A 17,646-nucleotide genomic window follows, 5' to 3' on the forward strand; every position below is an offset into this window, starting at 1 on the left:
CCCATAAGAAGAATCATGTGCTAACGGCTGTCTAAATGACTCGGGTAAAGTTTGTAGCATGCGTGCTTGTTGTTTTTGTCTTTGCACTAGGATGATGTCGGCGTAAATGTGCAGTCATATTCGTTGTGTTCCCACTAGTGCTGTCAGCGTTAATCTCGTTAAAACGTTAACGCCAAATCTCCGGACGGCGCCAACACGTTAACAAGCTAACTGCGCTAATGCACTAGTTCCCACCAATTGAGCATTGCGTGGCACATCCGACATACTGTTTTACTTTTGTCTATGACGCGCTTACCATCAGGGTCATACGTCACATGAAAACCAAGATAGTTCCAAACGCCAGATCTGAATGAGGGTGAGAGAGGTTCAATTTCGGGTAGTTGAGGCAGTTGCCATGTTGCAATGAGCTTAGCTTCTGTCTTGCTAACTTGTGCTGCGCTCAGTGGATCTGCACTCGACAGTGCAGCCTAGGCGGAGTAGTCGAACGCAGATCCACTGAGCGCTCAACACAGACAGCATCGTCAGAAGAAAAGTTGATAAAATAAATAAAAAATTTTTTATATTGTTCGATACATATGCGTACCGAACCGAAAGCACTGTATCCAACGGTTCAATATCGATACGAGTATTATTGCACCCCTAATGTGTGTGTGTGTATATATATATATATATATATATATATATATATATATATATATATATATATATATAGAGAGAGAGAGAGAGAGAGAGAGTTATGAATAAAGCATTTTTCTGCTGCAAAATAAGAACCATTTCACCGTCAGCTTACACTTCTGCTGCCTGTATGCAAATTACAGTACATGTACCGCTGCTGTTTGTCAGTACAACAGTCTACGTTTACTGACTAAGCTTCTGATTGTAACAGAACTCTATTATAGATCTCTATTGTCATGCCCCTCTCTCTTACGTCTCTGGTGCTAAAGCCTGTTGGAGGTTGCCAAATGCTTTGCGAAGCCCTGAGAAGGCTGTGAGTGGTTAACAGGTCGGCCTGACATCCAGATGTCGAGGTGAAATATTTCAAAAATCGTCTCCTCCCTCTGCTCCCACCCAGTTTTTGCACCGCTCCCTCAGCACAAACAGAAACTCACCCTTGAAATAGATAAGTCAAACATTGAGGAGCGCCTCAGGGGAATCAGAAGATCTCTGTGTGTCGTTCTCCCCCCTCGCTCTGTGAGTATCCACAGAGTCGCAAACTCTACATCATCATCATTTCTGTGTCAGTTTCAGGGTGAAATTAAATCAGGTTCGTAATTTCACCTCTGACCGTTCAGCTGCCTGCCTGTTCTGAGACACCTTCGCCGTCTCATTTATATCTCCTTGTGAGAACTTGACTTACTTTCTCAAACTGTTTGAATAAAATTCATGCTCCAGAGAACACAACTGTTAAATTTAAAAAAAAAAAGGAAATATTGAGATTTTTTCTGTCATATAAACCTATATATTTACGGGAAAAATAAATACATTTTAAGACATTTTATTAGCATTTGGCTGATTGGATTGTTGGGCACTGATTTCATAAATATCAAACCAGGGAAGGACTTTAACGCCAATTATCCATCCATCCACCCTCTCCCCAGTGTTTCCTACAGCATCCTCCCAATGGGACATGCCCAAAACACCTCAGCTGGCTCTTCTCGAGACCAATCCAGCTCCAAGTCCCTTCCAAATCCGACCCCCTCGCCCACAATCTTGTTCTTGGCTAACACCCAAAATTATTAGTGAAGCTTGAGGGTCACACAGATTTTTCTTGAACAAAACTGAAATGTGGTGAGTGAAGAAAACTTATGAGAGACCTGGGGAAAAAAACCGAGTTATGCAGCCACCCAACATAAAAAATAGGCTCCATCCTTCTGCAATCAGCAGCAGCAGTCAGGCCTGAGCAGATGTGTCATTTGGAAACAAAATCAGTCACTTCTGCACATTCCACAAAGACAAAAGTCATATTTAATAACCACAAATTTACACCAGGTGACGTGAGACGACAAGTGTTTGTGGCCAGCGTGATAACAGACTCTATTAAACTCCTCCCATCCCCAACAGTGACAATGACACTGATTTAGCTCCGATTGTGCCTCATTCTGCCACACACACACACACGCACACACACACGCGCGCACACACCTCCATCATCTCCGCTCTCCATGGTCTCTTCACTCTTAATGAGGCAGCCTTATTATGCAGCCTGCTGGACTAAATTAAAAAGGCTAATTTACAAACCGAGCATGGTGGGCTGGTCCAACTGATAGCGCCGTGCTTGGTAGCAGAGGTGTCACTCAGGACGGGAACGCGTACATACAGTCCAACCACAAGAGAACTGAGGATTTTGAGTAAAAGCAACATTTCTTCAGCGATATTTAACATACTTCATACTGATTCATAAAAGTCTGACATGTTTCTGGACATTGTTAGATAATATGCTGCAGCGCATGTTTTTTTTAAGTCTCTGTGAAAAAACAAGCAGCATGGGGACATATCGGAGCTTTCATTGGGCTTTTTTATGAGGGGAAAGGACAGAGAACCCACTGACAGGTGACATGACTTAGGTGACGTACCTGTCAGAAGTGTTGGATATAACAGGCAGGAAGTGAACAGTCTGTTCCTTAACTTCATGTGTTGGAAGCTGAGGGTGACTGAGTGACTTTGACATAATTCAAATTGTGTCAACTTATGAACAAAATAAAGTTCAACATCATTAACATCATAGCACCACCCAGCTGTATAGAAACTCCGTCATGCTAGCTAGCACGCAGTACGGAAAAAGTCAGAATAACGAAAATAAACTCCACCTAAACTTGGTTCATATCTGACCCAGAGAGACTGCAGGTCATAACTTCTTACCTGAAGTTCAGTTCACACTTGGACCGGTGTTGTGCCAAAAAGTGATTGTCTGCCAAAAACTGATTTCCGGTATTTGCCAAAAACTGATTGCTCGTATTTAAACTGCTATAAGTAACTTGTTGGCCTATAATATGTGAAACATATGTCAAATGCATCCCTCATGGATGACACAAAGTCATATTGAGCCACAAACAACATTCGTGTAACAAGGTAGAAGCCGCAATCAGTTTTTGGCAGCGACTTTTATAGAACCTTTATTTATGCAGTTAAAAAAAAACTCATTAACATTAAAAATGTCTTTTGTAAGAGTAAGACAGCAGAAATGGCAGCAAATATTACAATAGTTCTGTAAAAATATTGTAAGTGGGGAAAAAGGACCGGATTGGTTATAATGTGAGTACAATAACACAGAGTTATAAAGATACTTGAAAAAACAGATAATCTTTTAATTCTATATATAACCCCTTTGTAAACGCTGTTCACCGAAGTCTATTTACCAACATACGTAAAGATATTACACATAAAAAATACACGGAAACATTGGAAATCACTTTTTGGCAGGCAATCACTTTTTGGCACAACACCGGAGGCCGCCTCGGGTCTCTTTTCCTTCTGCGTCCCTTTTCCTTCATCCACCTGCTGGCCTCCACCACTTGCTAATGTTACTGAATCTGTGGAAGCTCCGCGATAGCCACCACACGAAGTAACGACCCTATCTAAATCCCAGTAACGAGTAACGCGTTCCTGATTTTGGCATAATAACTAGTTACCGTGCTCGTTACCACAATAATAACGTAGTTACTGTAACGCGTTAGTCCCAACACTGATAAACACACAGGGAGACACAACACACTGATGACTGATATGTTCCAGGTTTGCTCTTCCTGCATTGGCAGCGTGTTTGGAGTCATGCTGAAAAATGAGGCCATTCATAATCATACGATCATTTGTAATCCACTTGTCCTGTTTCTGAAATTCTTTAAGGACACACTGCACACCAAACACAGACATGTCAGGTTTTCAGCTAATAATTCTTTGGGAACTACTTTATTCCCAAAGAACTTTGTTATTCCTGTGTTTAATCCAGTCTTTGTCATGTTTTATAGCCTAAATTTAAGAAGAAATTATCTGTTTTGGTGACAGGCTGCTAGTAGCAAAGTGCCTAAAGACACAATTTAAAATGGGTTCTTTGCAAAGTTTGTCATGAACAGACAGAACACTGGTTCATCCCTTTGGTTAGATGCCTTTTTAATGCTTGAATGATTCATAGGTCAGTGTTTAGTTGATTAAACAAAAAAGAACTGGAGTGAAAATGAGTGAAAAAGCAGCCAATGTCCAAAGAAAAACTTTGCTCAAGACCGCTTTGAAAACTAACTACTAAAAAGTCTTACTACTTGGGTGCAACATATAAAGAAACTGAGGGTTTTGCACAGCACCGTATGCTGTCAAACTCTTCAGTTTCAAGAGCCCCATTCAGCCTGGTTTGATCTGTAGTGGGCTGGACAAGAAATCAAAGTAAGTACTTTTTCCAGCAGTGCCTAATTTGCCATATTCACCCTTCAGTCACTGCACATTACAATTTATGGATCACAACAGATCAAGATACCAGCAACTTTATGATCCAAACTACTTCAGATCTGGAAAAAGTGCACATCTGCAGACATTTTCACTCCTGTGTAGTGATGCTGGCATCCCTGCGGTGGGTTTCTGTGCACTTTATTTAACAAATTAAATTTATTTACTAAATTTAATTCAATTTTCCCACTTTGCAAAGCTACCCAGTGGACCACACGGGATTCATTGGTGGATCTCGTGTTTGACGCCCCTGATTCAAGTGCTTTGGGATGAAGGAACTGCCACCTCTGGATCCCAGTCAATAAAATCATTCCATGCCCATGACATCACATTAACCCACTCATTTAGTCTAATGAGTAACCACTCGAATCCGCTTCCTCCCTTTTCTATCAAACCTTCATGCCTGCAGGAGGGATTTTTGTTGTTCTCTGCCCCTCTAACACAGATAACGCACGGCCCACTGAACACACACACACTGGAAAGACAACGGTGGCTTTTAGATGTATAATTTGCATGTTAATTTTCACTGAGAATGCTGCATCTGAAATGTGGCTCTTGCGCAGTAATCACAGCCTTTCGAAATTTATGAAAATGATTAAATCACACGGCGGCACATTGTGCACACGGCACGCTGTTATTATTGTGTTTCACGGGCAATAAGGCAGTGATTTATGGAGGGATTTCACCACAGCGTTATGAAGTTTGGTGGAGTCTCAGCATGACTGAGTGGCTGGAATTTGGCTTCGGATGACCACAGGAGGGAGGAAAAAAAAAGTAATTGCTGTGGGTTTTCCGCTTCACCAAAGCTTCTGTGTGCTTTCACACTGACGGAAGGAAGCGTTCGCCGTACCTTGTCATATTTGGCGACTATCTCAGCCCGCTCCTGGTCAAGTTTCACCGCTGCATCCTGCTCGGTATCAGACGCTGGAGAGACAACAAAAGAGGCGAGGGGAGGAGAGAGGAGAGAAGATGATTGGGCGTTGAGCATAAGCAAGTTCAGCAACAGCAACTTAGAATAAAGGTTTGCTGGATATTAATATATACACTGCTATTATTTTAGGATAAATTCAGCAAAAGACAAAAAAGCCACATTAAAAGAGATCAGGTTATATTTTGCACTTCATTTAAATACATTTGCAATCCTGGTTTTCAAAAGATGTTTCTGAACCACTTTTGTTTAAATTGTGTTGTTTAGTATGTATATTAGATGTCCTGTTTTTCTTCATAGAGCCACTTGATGGTACTAAACTCAGTTTTTATAGTACTTCATTTAGATTTTTGCTTATTTTGAGTCATTTTTACCTCATGAAGCAATGCTGTTTTATTATATTCTGTTCAAATGAGCTATTTTGCTTTATGTAACCCTCTTGGGATGACCACAACCAGAACCCCTGACCCAGCCATTTTTACTAACCCAACCTAACAGTATCTAGCAGCTCTTTAACTCCCCTCTCCCTGCTTCCCCTCTGGGGGTGATGGAGGTTGATGAGGGTGGTTTTTTGATCCCTGTGATCTCTTTTATTTCCTTTTCCCTGTCTCTTTACTTTAGTAATGTAACACATGATGCAGGGAACAGTTTGAAGTAGAGGGCCTCTACTTCAAACCGATTTGGTTGAAGGACCGTTTTGGGAGGACACTCGAGATAAACTTATCCTAACCCTCGACAATCAGAATATGTGATTTTTGCTACACTACATTTTATGCAAGAGTTCCTTGAAAACCACGGCAGTAATGGGCCTCCTGTAAGTTTTCTTAGGTGTTGTAACTGTCGCTGCTGCTAGCTAAACTCAGCCCTGGGGCGCACACACATCCGATTATCCTGTCATCACAGACGTGCTGTGTGTTATTCCGGCTCCCTCGGAGTGTGCCAAGAGCTGACGTGGAGAACGCACACACCCTTTTCAACACACACTCTTCAAACCAGTCAGAAGGAAACGCTTCAGTGCGGCATGCCCAGCGTGTCAGTCTGACCTCAGGCGGTGTGTGTGTCTGTGTGTGTGTGCACAGTAAAAAACCAAGTGTCAATTTTACACTTACAGAGTTGATTTTAACTCTGCTTCAGATAACATTTGGTCCCACTCAAAATTAGAGTTAAATTTACTCTATGGCCAGTGTTAACTTTTCAGTGTTAATTGTACTCAATTTAGTGTCAAAATTAACAACAAAATGTGTAAAAATATTTAACACTGAGGGTTATTCACACTGTTCAGAGTAATTTGATTACACTTTATAGAGCTATTTTACTCCAAATTTAGTTTAATAATAACACTCTGATGTGTAATAATATATCATTTTTATTTCTCTGTAGTGTGATTTTTTTCATATTCATCTTATGATGCTATATTACTAAATAACTGTGATCTATCCTACATTATGGAAATAACAACAAATATACAGGTTAAAGTAACAGCATTTATTATGTTTCTCAATTCAGTGTCATTTAATTAACGTAACAAACCTTTACAATTCACAGTTCTATGATGCTCACTAGAGAAAGCAATATGACATTTCCCCAATGTCGTAGTTGCAGAAAAGTAACAAAGTTGGTCAGGGATGAACTGTATGATGTACCAAAGACATAATGGGCCCTAAAGAGTTTATCAAGGGCTCCTACAGAACCTGTCGCATTACATGGAAGTGCATGCTTCTCAATCACAATGAAGGTGTGAATGCTGCTTCTTGTGGATCCCTGAGTACGAAGGTAGGGCTGACTGCTTCGGGTGATGTTGTCTAGATGCTGCTGTACACTGGTTCCAGCCTACAACAACACATTAAACAACAGTATTAAGTGACTATCCTCTGACAGTAGATTAGCTCAACTCACTGTCCATGAAAATAGAGGTGATGGAAAGTATATTTTAAACAACATACCTTTGGGAATTTGATGAGGTTATTGACAGCTTGAGATGCAGACATCTTTCCTGGTCTCTTTCGCCCTTGTGCAGATGGTGGTAGCAGATGTAGCAGCAGCAAGATAGTAGACAAGTCACTGTCCCAGCCTACAGACGAATAAACAAAGAATTATTCCAAAAATACATTGAATTGACAGAATTACCTATATAACCAACAATGGCAAATAAAAACAGTCACAATCATACCATTCTCAACTTCAGTACCTGACTCAGCATTGCACATTAACTCCAAGAGCTCTGAGGTGGGGACAAGTCCATGACTTTCCTTTACAACCTTTGCTTTGAGATTGGTGAGCCACCTCTCCAAGAATTTGCTCCCAGTGACCTCACAAAACAGGAGTCGGAAATCTTGTTCTATCTGTAATGCAAAAATACTAATGAGGTGTTTGATTGAATCCTGCCTACAAATTACATCAGTATCATTTAAATGATAAGTGAACTTACTTTTGGGAGATTTGCAAACTGAGACGCTTCTTTCCTCCACAGCTTTTCTTTGAATGGTCTTCAATCGCCATGCAATGTATCCTGAACTGTTCTCTGGATCGTAGTAATGTTTCTATGTAATTAAATAAACGAAGAAGGACTATGTTATCAACATTTCTGAGGGCAATTATGTATTTAATGTTGAAAAGTTCCCTTTACTTACATATCCATGTTGTGAATATGGGTCTTCCAGATATGGAGACAGAGCAACAATGTCCTGCGCATACATCACTCTTACGCTTTTAGGGGGAGATGTCCTAATGTATAAATTCAATAATTGGCATTAAACATCACAATTAAAAATAATACAATGTTTAAAATGTTTCTTTATATCTTACATTTTTGATTCTTACCCATGTCATTCTGTCATCTCAGCCTCAAGTATGTTTCTCATCCGTCTTCTGGTTGCATCTCTCAGAGATTTGGTTTGTCCATACTCTTAAACCTTTCTATAAAATAGGAACATTACTTAATATTACTTAACATGTCATTAACATTGCTATCAGTTAATTTACACAAAATACATATTTCTTACTAAATAATGCTTAAAATAATATAAACCAGTAAAGTTAACTTTATGGTAATGTTACCCACTTTTTCTGAAAGTATGTTCGCTCATCTAAGCTAATTAGCGATTATTAGCTTACTGATAAACGGTAATTTAGTTGTTCAAACTGTGCGATTTGACATGTGACAATGATATTATTTAGACAGCATTTAGAAGAAATACATAGTTAAAATGTTTTAGGTTCATATTAATGCAGTGAGAAGATAACGAACATCTTAACTTTTAGCAACTGCTAGCATGTAGCTACTGGAATGCCATTAAACCTATGGGTAAATGCTGCTAACATGTCCTCACTCGACATCAGTGAAACTATAAAGAGCTACTTAGTTTAAAAATACCTTTTAAACAATGTTACCAGTATGGGAATGTTAACTTCACTTACCTGACTGTGGCAGCTCTTCGGAGAAAATTCCCTGCGCATTAGAGCTCTGAGGCCACACACGCCTGCGGACTGGTAATAATCAACACTGTGTGGAGTGAAGTCTTCACTGCGTGACTAACAAACTTTACACTGACTTTTAACTCTGATGTTAGAGCTGGTTTACTCCTCATAGAGTTGTAAATACTCTATCTAGGTTAAAATAGGTTTACTCTGAAATATTGACACTCCATTTTTTACTGTGTGGCTGCTTTAAACCGACAGCTGCCGTGGCGAGGACGTCACCGCGCCACAGAAAGGTTTCCAGTGTTTTCCCAGCCTACGCGTCACATTGTGTGAGTGTTAAATGTGTTTATCCTCTCACACACACCGATAACACACAAACACACACACCTCACTACTCTGTGATTGTAAATCTGCATTTCCAACAGCAGTTTACACACATACTTCCTGATTTTGCTGCGAGAGACAACCAAACACTGGATGTGTGCCAACAAAGCTCTAAATTGGAGTCACATTGTGTTTATGTTGAATCTGGTGTGCAGCATGTAGTAATGAAGCCTTGTAGTGAGCAATACCTGGAAGTGGGAAGGGGAAGTAGCAGGCATGGAGCCTTCTGAATTTAGCATAAAATGACCACCTAGGAGGACAAAATGCTTACAAGGTACATCCTGAAGCCTGTTGAACATCTACGCTGCGCTCTCCCAGCTCTCAAGATCAAGATAACCTTAGAGATCCAAAGATGGATGTCAGATGGGTGAAAAATAACAAGCAATGAAATCATTTTAGAAGGTTTTTAAAGCTCTTTTCTGAACTCACCTGAACTCTGGAAAAAACCCAGAATCTACTCGAATGGTCGTCAAACTACGTTTTTATACCTATACTGAAGTGCCAAGGGTGCAGAGGAGGTCATCAGATGTCGTCTTTATGGAGAAAAGAGTTCAATAAACCTTTGGATGGTAAACCGTAAAATCACCCCAAGACCTGAAAAGCCTTCAGTGTGTTCACTGCTAACTCCACGGCGCCAAATACTGAGATTCTGTCAACATCAGGCATCTCTCAGCTTCGGTACAGAGCACGGTTTCAGAGAGGTAATCAGCGCCATAAAAGGGCGATGAAGACAGCATTAGGAAGCAGAAGTGGTGGCAGTGACATAAATCACTGGTTTCTGTTTGTGTTTTAGTGTCAGTTTGTGCACCAAAGATGCTCAGGTAGGTCTGGGAAAAGAAAATCTGCACAGAAAATAACAATGCATGCTGAAAATTGAGGCTTAAAAGTTACTCTGTGCCTTTTAGTGAGACACAAAAAGATCCTCCACCTTATAACATCTGCCAGGTCACTGATGAACCCCAGCGGGGTTGGGGTTAGGCTGCACACTACATTTCAGATCAAGTCTCTTAACATGCAATCAGGCCTGTACAGCTCTTCCTTTATAGGATTTCCATTTGCTTAGAAGCATTCATATCTGATGAGTTGCGAGTAAAGCTTAATCTAGAGACTTGCCTTGATGCATGCTCAATCACCCAGATAAGGAAATCCCACAAAATTAACTGTTAGGCAGTAGGTGCTAGCTTCAGTCATTATGCAGATGCACTGTTTATAAGGTCGGGGAAACCTGCAGTCAGCTGAGACTGAAGAAGTCACTTGGTTGAGTGACGAAACGCTTCTCCTGCTCAAAACACAACGTGTTCTGAGACTCACAAATATATGGATCGGAAACATTTGGAATTTGACCAGAAGAGGGAAAGTTGAGGCATTTCCAAAGCTACAAGAACTTGCAGCTGACAGTAAATGCTGTCTGCCCCTCCAATGCCTGATCTTTTAATGACGAAAAACAATAAGAAGTATGAAAATAATACAGTCGGCTATTAAAACCTCAAATCTCAAACTGCTGGCTTTTGCCCTCTTTAACCCTTTTCCACTGAACCCCCAGCAGTCAGTGATGATGATCCTTATTCTGCCAGCTTTTCAGCCCTTTGCAGCTCTTTATTTGACTCCAGTCATTCTCCAACTTCCTCTCAAGGTCTCTGGGGTTCAACTGGAGGAAAGGCAAGACGGGAATTCCAAAACGCTGCGAACAAACATTCTCCTTATTGAGCCGGCTGGCATTTTTATGACAGGATGGTGTGTGTCAATGAAAGGCATGTGGCTGTGGGCTGCCAAGAGCACTCTGCAGGAGAAGACGCCACGAGCGAGGGGATGGGGGAAGAGACGTTCGTACACAGCAAGGCAAACTGTCTGGGGCAAATAAACAAATACAGTAAAGTCTTTTTCTGCTGGGAAATCCTGCCCGAGAGGCCCTGCGGTTCCCATAGTGAGCGGGGGAGGAATTGGGAAGGAAATGGGATTCAGTCTTTTCTTTACACTAAAGCTAAGCCCCAACTTTGAGACCCTCACAGCCATATTAGTATTCCACAGCGGTCTGACTTTAGATAAATGCAATTAGAGGCCTTTTCATGCTTTAAGGATCACTCCAGCGTCTGTGACGGAGATCGGGTCTATGTTTTTATTTGCAACCGAGGAGCTCTTGACTTGCTCCAGAGGGTTTATGTGGCATTTCATGTTAGGACTCTTGAAATATGTTTGATAATGAGCCTCCAAAGATGACTTTGACATGCCGCACACCATGGTCATCAGCTGGAGAAATGGTGACTCAAATTAGGAACTTTATTGCAAATTTAATTGTGGGGAAGTCAAACTTCTACTAATTTTGCCAAATTATGACACAAACCTGCATGTGCCAAACCAAACCTTTGAAATAGAAATATCCATGTCCAATAAAAGAAAAGAAAACCGAGGAATAACGCTAAATATGCAGAAATTCCAGCGCAAGAGCTCTGGCTCATCTACTTTACATCAGGTTAATATGGTTATTTAACAGTAATTAAGTATCTAAATGATAACACTATGTGTTATAAAAAGAGGTGATTGACTGATTGATTGATTTGTTTCTGAAGCCACAGTGCAGTGGGGAAATTCTGCAGTCCTTATTTAAAATCCCTTGAGCACGATCCCTGAGTCTGATCAGACTGGAGAGAGTGAGCAGTACAAAAAAGTGCTGCAAAATAAGCTAAAAGAGAAGATAAATCCCCTCTGAGCTTGATGGGCTTTGATTATTTAAATCAACTGCTTCATGCACACACATGAAAACACTGACTAAAGTCACTTCAGCTGCTTTAAATGGACAGAAGCCTCAAACTCAAGTAACTTCAATTATCTGTGATGTGTAGACGTTCATCTTGTGTTTATCCTTGTAGTTTATCCAAACTGGTTTGGCAAAATAAAGCACCAGAAAAAAGAAAACAGAGTAGCTTGTGAAGTAGAAATAAGATAAACAGGAACAAACATTGAGAGAGCATCAAAACAGCAATTATACATTTGGGGGTGGGATTTTCCTCGCTCCTGTCACTGCCCTTTATCCTTCTTTCCAGAATACAGCCCCCCCACGGAGCTGACCTTCAACCTCCCGATGTCTAATTTGCCAGTCAGACCCCAGCGGCGAGGCCGACGAGGCTCCGTCTAACCGTCCCTGCCCCGCTGTGACTAAAATGTCCTCGCCCGTCACCTCCCAGCCGGGCGCTACCCCGTCCCCACCTCTGCCCTTCACTCCTGCTCTGCACGATACATTCAGGAGTGAACTGGTGTCAGCACTCAGAAGTGTTCACACATGACAACTGGACAGGAAGTTAGGTACCACTTCCCCCCTGTGGGGTTTACCACTGAACAGGTGAGTGCAGTTCTCAGGCAGGAAGCTCACACGGCATTTTCTGCTATAATGTAATCTTGCAGCCCTAAAGCCTCTTGCATCAGCATATTGAGCACATCAGGTATGTGAAAGAACGACTTCACGGTGGTTTGGGGGAATATAAAAGCTTTAACAGAGAAACAGATTTAATCCTGGCTTCAGGTGCTGCTAACCCTTCTGACAGACTTTCATTAGGAAGGGGTCCCCTGCTGCCAAAGAATCATGCTGAGAAATTTGAAATGCTTGACAAATGACAAATGTTCAGGAGCAACAGAGAATCAGAGTAAATGGCTGTTTCTTGGACTACAACCTAAGACGTTAATATTCTTTAAAGAAGACCTTTTCTGCTTTTCCTTATTTTAATTCATTTATATAGCACCAAAACATAACAGTAATCACCTCAAGGTGCTTTATATCGTAAGGTAAACACCCTACAATAATACAATTGAGCAACTGATGACAGTGGGAAGGAAAAACTCGCTTTAAACTGGAAGAAACCTCCAGCAGAACCAAGGTCAGGGAGGGGCGACCGTGCCGGAGGTCATTTCCTGTCATATAGAACACTTTGCCGTGTTCTACTATATTGAACATGGCCAAGGTTTTAAATATCGAGGTCAGGTTCAAACTGATGTGAAAACTCAGTTTCAGACACTTTTTCCTGCTTTGAGCTCTGTGTGATGTCACTGGAAATGAACATGCCTAATATGACCATGTAAGGCACACAAATGGCCCAACCGTAGCCCAAGAGGTTTCTTTCAGTCTGTGGATCCACTAAGGGTCTGCACCAAGGTTTGGCACAAGATAAAAATTCATATTTTGAACTCTTAATCATGCACAGCTCTTTTAGAAGATTTTAAGATGCACATATGGAGCAGGAACATTTACTTGAAATAACGTAAACAGACGTAAGCAACGAGCCCCGGCTTTAACTGACTACATCTATATTTAAGAGAAATTTAAGAGCAGATGCAAGGAAGCCTCCAGCTGATAATTCCTCTAGGAGCCGCTCTAACCATGTGACAGGAAGTGTTGTGGAGAGTATTTTTGTTTTTCTTCCTCTTTATCACTTGCTATTAAAGACCAGCCCTGACAATGTAAAACATGAAAAGCATAACCACGGTCTTTCTTGTTCTCTCAGCCCTCTTTTGGCTGCTGTAATGAGCCCTCTTTGTTTTTATCTTAAGGAGTCCTCGCCTGTTAAAGCTCTTTGCTGCTCTTCCACCCATTGTCAGTGCATCTCTTACCCTCTCATAGATGCTATCTGTTCAGAAAAAGGAATAATTATAAGAACTATGATAAAAGAGGACAGGCTTGATTGGAGAAGAACTAATTTCCCACCTTTTGTTTCGGTGCTCACACTTCGTTTTGAAGCTGACGGCCACGTGTGACCTGTATTCAGACCTGCATGTTCACTGTGTGCTTGCTAAACATGCAAAATGTGTTAAAAACAATGCAAACCAATGATCCCCTCATCTGTGATATAAATATCAATTCAAAACAGGAGTAAAGTCTTGTACTGAGTATATTCCAGTAAAGGTGAGCTGGACGTTTTACTGCAGAGATTTCAACTCCGGAGGGTTTTCACTTCTGTAACCGTTCGGCCTATTGAAAGTTTGCGGCAGCCTGACATTTAAAAAGATGAGGCAGCCTCTGCGCGTCGATTTTTAGGTTGAAAAGCTGCACGTCTGTACACTTTTAAAACACACTTTTGCACATTTTTCTTTACTGAAAGATGAACTTTTGCATTTATAACTTGTGCATAGGGCTGGGCCATATTATACCGTTCACGGTAATACCGGTATAATGTTAGGCAACGATAGGAAAATGAAATATCGCGATAGAATGGGAGTAAAACGCGCATGCGCAGTGCCTTTGTTTTCATACGCACATGGCCGATTGTTGAGTGAAACAGATGAACCAGAATTGGTTTGTAAAAATGGTGCAACTTCCGTGATGTGGAACTGGTTTGGTGTTTGTCCGTCAGATACACGACAAAGCACATTTTTTTGCAGAACATGTAAGCGGCCGTTGTTATTGTCGTATTTGTCGGACTAAGATGCTCTTAAATCTGGGAGTAATCTGGGTCCTAAACTCCGTATGCTTCAGGTCAAACAACACTGCAGCATCACTTAGAGTTAAAAACTGTCTAAATTCTTTCATCTTTAATAAAACAATCAGCATTGCTGCTTTACCAGGTGTAACTATGAAGTTTAACTTCCAGGCATCCATGAAAACTAAAGTTATTACATTTAACGGAGTTAGACGTTAGCAGGAAGCTAGCGGAAGTTAGCTCGCTAGTTTTGCTAGTTACCTAAGCATGATATAGCATGTTCTGACTGAGAGATTTCTGAAAAAAATCAAACGTACAGTTCTGCTATCACTTCCAACATAAATGAAGACAGGAAACTAAACAGCAGTGACGTTTGTAGGGTTACTGAAGTTGGGCTAGCTGGTATATAATGATGTGCTACGTGATCGCTAGCGACACAGCTATGTTAGCATAACATAAACAGTGAAGCTGGACGACGAACACTAACACTTTTCCACTTATAAAAGTTAACGTGAAGGTTCCTCATGGTTAGAGACAAATGCAATCGCATGGCAGGATGCTGTAAACGGACCGAACTTCAGTGAGGAGAACAACTGAGATAATCCATCCACAATATGAGGTTAGTCATTAGTATACTGCAACAACATGGGAATAGAGCAGCTACCAGAGAATTCAACATTAATGAATCAATGGTACAAAAGTGGAGGAAGCAAGAAGAATGAGTTTAATAAAGTTTGATTTATCTGACTGCTTTGTTTCGCTTAATGTGCCTTATAATCCCGTGCACCTTATGGTCCGAAAAATGCGTACTGCACACTGCAGTTTAATGTTGCAAAGCACCTCTTTTTAACTTCAGTGGATATTATACATGGTTATGCTCAGGATATGTCAGCCCATTTCTACTGGAAATGCCTTTTGGTTAAACTTTCAGCAAGGAATTTGCATTTGCACTGTTACATTTTTATAAAGCTTTAATGTACATAAAAACCAGCTTCTTGTTTAAGTGAAAATAAATGGAAGGTTGTCTTTTTGCGCTAGTAATGTTGTGGAGTTGTATTTTGTCTCGCATCAATTATATCGTCGGTTAAATCGTTATCGCAAATTTTCAAATATATATCGTGATAAATATTTTTGGCCATATCGCCCTGCTCTACTTGTGCATAAGATCTAAATTCCCCAAAAGTTAATTGCTGCAAATTTATCTGAGTGACTTGTGCTTTACATAAGGCACCGCAATTACAGTGGGTTTAGAGCAGGGGTGCCCAATCCCGGTCCTCGAGAGCTACCGTCCTGCAGCTTTTAGATGCATCCTTGTTCCCACACACCTGAATCAAATGAATGGCTTGTTATCAGGCCTTTGCCAAACACGATGGCATGCTGAAGAGGTAATCAAACCATTTGATTCAGCTGTGTTGGAGTAGGGATGCATCTAAAAGCTGCAGGATAGTAGCTCTTGAGGACTGGGATTGGGCAGCCCTGGTTTAGAGCAAGAACAGGAAATATTCTGTCATTTAACAAAAATTTTCCTTTTTATTATTACAAGGCAGTCTGTGTACGGAAGTGGATTAGGGCCACCGAAATTTTTTTTTTTTTAAATGGGCACGTTTCTTTTCTTCTTCTTCTTCTCCAGAATTCTGAAAAAAAGTCAGAATTCCGAGAAAAAACTGTATAACGAGTGACTGGCTGTGACTGTAACTTGGTTTTTAGCACTTACAATAAACATTTTACAGATCAAACACTTGTGTAAGTGTTAAAAAACATGATTATTATTGCAACACATTGTTCTGTTGTTGCATCACTAGTTTTCCCATGAAAGCCACATCTAATATTGAATGTTTGCAAGCTGTGCCGGTACTTCCAGCCACTCCCTTATTTACAAGGGGTCGCCACATCGGGCAGCTCCGCATGTTTGATTTGGCAGATCTTTGCACCCAAAGGGATTTCAGTCTCCTCCTGAAGCTTTCACTTGTTAGACAAATGTGTAAATGGCTACACTATGGAGCCACAATTTCACAATATCAATGCTACTTAATGTTCGATTGAAACAAGCGGCTCTTTTAGGTAAGTACTGCATCAGTAACGCAACTCAGCACACTCACGAAACAAGTTTCCCACTTCACAACAAACAGATGAGGCAACTTTAGAGAAGCATGTGTTATTACTGTGCCTCCAAAACAATCATCTGCCTCACCCAGTCTTCATTTCCAACCTCAACGCAACTGCAGGAACGTGACACAAACCTCTGAATGACACCCAGCAACCAATAATCACAGACTCCAACCAGACTTACAGACAAATAATTAACTCCCACATTACCCGTGGCACATTCTCAGCTAAGATAAAGGAGAAGTTAAAATTCTGCTTGTTTCAACAAAGCCAAAAAAAGGAGAAAAAAGTTTTTTGTCAAAGTCATTTAATTTGTAGCACCTTCATGTAAGAAGGCTCACAAATTTATCAGCAGACAGTCCACAGTACCTCACAATCCACTATCAGCACACATTGTTATCATTCCGCTGTCAGGGCTTTATATTTGGAAGTGGCACATGACAGTTTACTGTTACATGTCTGCACTTGCTTATCTTCTACTAAGTGCGGTGACATCATTTGCTGTTTGTGTGCAAAGTGTCACCAGTCTGTGTAACACTTCACATGCCTCCTGTGCACTAGAAGACTTCGAAAGGAATTAGAATGAAAAAGCCAGAACCTGGCGCTTGTGTCATAAATCGGTTTTTAAGACTTTGCAGAGCCCACCGAGCCGTCCAGGAAATTATTTACACGCATTCTGGTGGAAAACTTCGAAGGACAGCAGGTCTTGAAAAACGGAGTGGAAACTTTTTGGCAAAAGCTGTCGACCCTTTGCTGCTACCTTCCTCCACACTAGCTATGCTAGTAATTCGTCAGGACTGACATCAAATCCAAATGTGAAAAAGACTGATATAAGAAACCTCTGACTGACTTTTTACAAGACCATATGATCAAGATGATGGGCAAACATCTGACATTTGTCTGTGACACTGAAATCATTTGAAAAGTTGCATGGTGTAAAGTTGGTCTTAGCTGTTAGATCCTAATGAA

General features: G+C 40.9%; 1 protein-coding gene and 1 long non-coding RNA gene across 5 annotated transcripts in view; both read right to left on the reverse strand.

Moving 5' to 3' along the window:
• Positions 1-17,646, reverse strand: part of usp6nl (USP6 N-terminal like) — a 101,591-nt gene that overhangs the window by 31,042 nt on the left and 52,903 nt on the right. For 3 of the 4 annotated variants that reach the window (XM_085251042.1, XM_085251039.1, XM_085251040.1), the window contains one exon: positions 5,285-5,358. In XM_085251042.1, the coding sequence (XP_085107168.1) occupies positions 5,285-5,358 (74 nt within the window). Of the gene's footprint in view, positions 1-5,284; positions 5,359-9,437; positions 11,949-17,646 lie in introns of those variants that run through there. The other variant, XM_085251041.1, reaches the window with a different exon arrangement.
• Positions 6,835-9,427, reverse strand: LOC146555470 (uncharacterized). The gene is made up of 6 exons (XR_014889115.1): positions 8,183-9,427; positions 7,993-8,086; positions 7,791-7,902; positions 7,551-7,704; positions 7,306-7,433; positions 6,835-7,192 (listed from the first exon to the last, which is right to left on the reverse strand). It is a non-coding gene; the product is annotated as an uncharacterized LOC146555470 (long non-coding RNA).

Source organism: Mchenga conophoros, linkage group LG17, assembly GCF_057382185.1.
Source record: "Mchenga conophoros isolate Kocher_MC1m ecotype Shallow Benthic linkage group LG17, M_conophoros_male_GT1.1, whole genome shotgun sequence".
NCBI classification, from domain to species: Eukaryota; Metazoa; Chordata; class Actinopteri; order Cichliformes; family Cichlidae; genus Mchenga; species Mchenga conophoros.